Genomic DNA, 4493 nt, shown 5'->3' with positions numbered 1-4493 from the left:
GTGTGTGTGTGTGTGTGTGTGTGTGTGTGTGTGAGTGAGTGAGTGAGTGAGTGAGTGAGTGAGTGAGTGTTTGTGTGTGTGTGTGTGTGTGAGAGTGGAGTGTGTGGAGTGTGTGTGTGTGTGTGAGTGGAGTGTGTACGTGTTTGTGTGTGTGCGTGTTTGTGTGTGTGCGTGTGTTTTTGATTTAATCAAAAAATTTAATCAAGCTTTAGAGCTTTGAACCAGTGACAAAACTTATCTATCTATCTATCTATCTATCTATCTATCTATCCATCTATCTATCTATCCTTTAAGAATTACATGTCAGTATATAATAGTACTGTATTTCTGTCATAAGTTCTTCAAGTTAAACCGAAGTTTTATTTTGGTGGTTTGTGGTGAAGATCTTTGAGTTTCAGTGCGTTTGACAGGACTTTTCCTCAAAATGAAGTGACTCTCAGAGCATCTCTGGAGATGAAGTTCACGTGTTCACGTCCTCATATCTTGAGTCGAGCGTCACGCGTGTTCGACAGCGAGTCCTACCTGTCGTAAGTCCAGAGTGATGGTGACCCAGTGGAACTGACGGCCGTTCTTGATGCTCGGGCTCTGCCACCACTGGTTGGTGCCGTCGATGGCACTAGTAATGGGATGTTGCTCTGTTTGAACAAACATAAAATGATCTACTGATTAGATAACATGACTAAACAGACACTGATTCAAAAGATAAATCAGTAACACTTTACAATAAGATTTCATTAGTTAACATGACTTCTAAAGTATGACTTCTTAATGTTAATTTCAACATCTACTAATACATTATTAAAATCGATAGCTGCATCTGTTAATATTATTTAATATATCTGACCTAACAGTGCTGATTTTTATTAGCTAATGTTAACTAAAATTAATAAACACTGGAACAAATATATATTGCTCATTGTTAGTTAATGCAGTTAACTATTAGTAAGTGTTATTGATTTTTTTTCAACTAAAACCATATTCTATCTGATCAGCAATTTCGGATTAATGAGTGAATGTGAAAAAATTCGAATTTTTATTAATGAAAAAACTTTTTAAATTTAAAATGACACACAAAGTCCAAAAATTATGATTTATTTCTAACAAAACGTAAATATTACTCTAAAAAGTCTTAAAACGAAATAAATTCATTTTACTTGCACTTTCAGATGAAAAAAGCGATACATTTTTCATGCTGCAGTGGTGTCAGACGCACACGTTCATGTTTATTATAAGTCAGCAGTTGTGTTATGTTTCACATATGTTCTCCTCTCAAGTTTCCTGTTGTCCACAAGTCCAAATAAGGTTTTGCAAGCCCCCCTAAAACCTACAAAGAAACTCTAAAACAGCATCTTTCTTTTTTCAGTTGATTCAGTGCCATCAAATCTTAGCTTCTCTCCCACTGTGCTGACTTATCTATTCTGAGTTTTGAACCTAGAGTTCAGAGACGGCTTAATAGAAAGTCCTGGAGCTGCATGGCATACAAAGAGTAGGAATAGAAGCAAGAAACCACACACAAGCTCTTAACCGCCGTCTCCTAACACCCCAGCTGCACGATGATGACAGTCTTTGCTCAGAGGAATTCCCCATGTTCCTGACAAGTGTAATTTTTGTGGGGAATGCTGCTCACTAAATTGATATTCACACCATGTTGTCATTAAGAGTTTCTGCATTATATGTTTTGAAAGGTCTGGGAGGAAAAAAAAATGTTTGTTGCAACTGATTAGAAAAGCTATTTGAGATCAATAAAGTAACTGCTTGTAATCTTTTACTTTACTCATTGAGATGCTGGTCGGCATTGCCAGGAATGGAGACTTGACCCACCATTTTAGCAGTCCCCTCCCCCTGTCCCCTTTCCTTTACTATTCCTCCCCTTTAAATTCTTGATGGCAAAGAACAGCGTTCCCACACTTTCCGACCAATGAATTTCCTTGACTTTTTCAATTGCTGAATGCTTTATACCAATTTAATACTGATTAATAAATATTTCAGATAAAGAAAAAAAAAATCACAATGACTATAGAAATTTCCATTAACATTTAAGAAGCTTTTTCAGTCATTTGTGATGACTGAATTATTTTGTTTTATATTTTAAAATCATGTTCACAAACAGTAATTTTTAGCTGAAGATATGTACCCAATGTACCCATAGAAATATACCATCTATCTATCTATCTATCTATCTATCTATCTATCTATCTATCTATCTATCTATCTATCTATCCTTTAAGAATTACATGTCAGTATATAATAGTACTGTATTTCTGTCATAAGTTCTTCAAGTTAAACCGAAGTTTTATTTTGGTGGTTTGTGGTGAAGATCTTTGAGTTTCAGTGCGTTTGACAGGACTTTTCCTCAAAATGAAGTGACTCTCAGAGCATCTCTGGAGATGAAGTTCACGTGTTCACGTCCTCATATCTTGAGTCGAGCGTCACGCGTGTTCGACAGCGAGTCCTACCTGTCGTAAGTCCAGAGTGATGGTGACCCAGTGGAACTGACGGCCGTTCTTGATGCTCGGGCTCTGCCACCACTGGTTGGTGCCGTCGATGGCACTAGTAATGGGATGTTGCTCTGTTTGAACAAACATAAAATGATCTACTGATTAGATAACATGACTAAACAGACACTGATTCAAAAGATAAATCAGTAACACTTTACAATAAGATTTCATTAGTTAACATGACTTCTAAAGTATGACTTCTTAATGTTAATTTCAACATCTACTAATACATTATTAAAATCGATAGCTGCATCTGTTAATATTATTTAATATATCTGACCTAACAGTGCTGATTTTTATTAGCTAATGTTAACTAAAATTAATAAACACTGGAACAAATATATATTGCTCATTGTTAGTTAATGCAGTTAACTATTAGTAAGTGTTATTGATTTTTTTTCAACTAAAACCATATTCTATCTGATCAGCAATTTCGGATTAATGAGTGAATGTGAAAAAATTCGAATTTTTATTAATGAAAAAACTTTTTAAATTTAAAATGACACACAAAGTCCAAAAATTATGATTTATTTCTAACAAAACGTAAATATTACTCTAAAAAGTCTTAAAACGAAATAAATTCATTTTACTTGCACTTTCAGATGAAAAAAGCGATACATTTTTCATGCTGCAGTGGTGTCAGACGCACACGTTCATGTTTATAAACAAAATTCAGTACAAAAGTGAGTGAGAGATGGGGGAAAAAAGAAGAAATATTTTTTACAAATGTTTTTGACACTCATATAACTCCACAGATAATTTTACAAAAAGTATTTTTGAAACTAATGACCCTCCATACATACCCAGGTCAAAAAAATGACTCAAACAAATGTCTTTTACATCTCTTAAATAAATAAGTGTAAACAATCTGAAAAAAAATTATGATGTGTATTTTGAGGGACTTTAAGCATTTGTTTCGTTTCCTTACTGAAACCCATGACTTATTTTAGAGATTTGTATGCATCTCTTCCAGGTCAGAACGGACCTGAATGCATCATGAGGATTAAAGCCGAACTGAGTCTCGTTACCTTTGGGATTCTGGCTGTTTGCATCACAGATCCGACACTGAGGGTTACGGATTCGTCTTCCAGGAACGTGTTCCACCAGTTTACAGAACATCTCGGGAAGTGGGTCGCCACAGGTGGCGTTCGTGGTGATTTCAGCATTGCTGGCCAGGTTCAGGATAGCGGGAAACAGACCTGGAATGCCAAACGAAGAAGTGTTTAACAAAAGCTAAATCACTGCATTGAAGAGGCTGCATTTTCTCTTTCTTTCTTTGAAGAGAGACCCTCACCCACCCATCCATCCATTCACGACACAAATCACTACGTCTTGGACAACTGACCAAAGCTGGCCTTTGGTGTGAGGAGATAAGCATCATTACGGAGAGCAAAAAACTCAATGAGAGGGAACCGTGAAGATGAAGAAGATCTTCTGCCCTCCAGCAGGTCATGAGGTCAAAGTGAGCTTTAGAGCTCCGAACCACAACACATGTGACCCTGGAGCACAAAAGCAGTCTTAAGTCGCTGGGGTATATTTGTAGCAATAGCCAACAATACATTGTATGGGTCAAAATTATACATTTTTCTTTTATGCCAAAAATCATTAGGATATTAAGTAAAGATCATGTTCCATGAAGATATTCTGTATGTTTCCTACCGTAAATATATCAAAACTTAATATTTGATTAGTAATATGCATTGCTAAGAACTTCATTTGAACAACTTTAAAGATGATTTTCTCAATATTTAGATTTTTTTGCACCCTCAGATTCCAGATTTTCAAATAGTTGTATCTCAGCCAAATATTGTCTTATATGTTATCGTAGTTGACCAAATCTAAAACTAAAACCATAAAATATATTTTTGTTACTTTCATTTTTTTTTCAGCTAGTTGCCAAAGCAGCACTTCTCATTTTCATTTAAGTTGAAGTACTAAAATAACTAAAATTAATAAATAAAAATAAACCTACTGTATATAGACTTTTTTTTTTTA

The 4493-nt window shown here is 35.2% G+C and overlaps 1 protein-coding gene across 1 annotated transcript in view; it reads right to left on the bottom strand.

The window, feature by feature from the left end:
• The window catches only part of LOC107653872 (laminin subunit alpha-1-like), a 60766-nt gene that overhangs the window by 51303 nt on the left and 4970 nt on the right, over window positions 1–4493 (bottom strand). The window contains exons 2-4 of the mRNA XM_016440741.1: window positions 3527–3697; window positions 2434–2569; window positions 523–616 (exon numbers count right to left, since the gene is read on the bottom strand). Of these exons, the coding sequence (XP_016296227.1) occupies window positions 523–616; window positions 2434–2569; window positions 3527–3697 (401 nt within the window). The remainder of the gene's footprint in view (window positions 1–522; window positions 617–2433; window positions 2570–3526; window positions 3698–4493) is intronic.

The sequence above is a fragment of the Sinocyclocheilus anshuiensis genome, unplaced genomic scaffold, assembly GCF_001515605.1.
Source record: "Sinocyclocheilus anshuiensis isolate Anshui unplaced genomic scaffold, SAMN03320099.WGS_v1.1 scaffold1994, whole genome shotgun sequence".
Taxonomy (NCBI): domain Eukaryota; kingdom Metazoa; phylum Chordata; class Actinopteri; order Cypriniformes; family Cyprinidae; genus Sinocyclocheilus; species Sinocyclocheilus anshuiensis.
The sequence above is the reverse complement of the archived record's forward strand: the minus strand, read 5'-3'. Positions and strand labels throughout refer to the sequence as shown.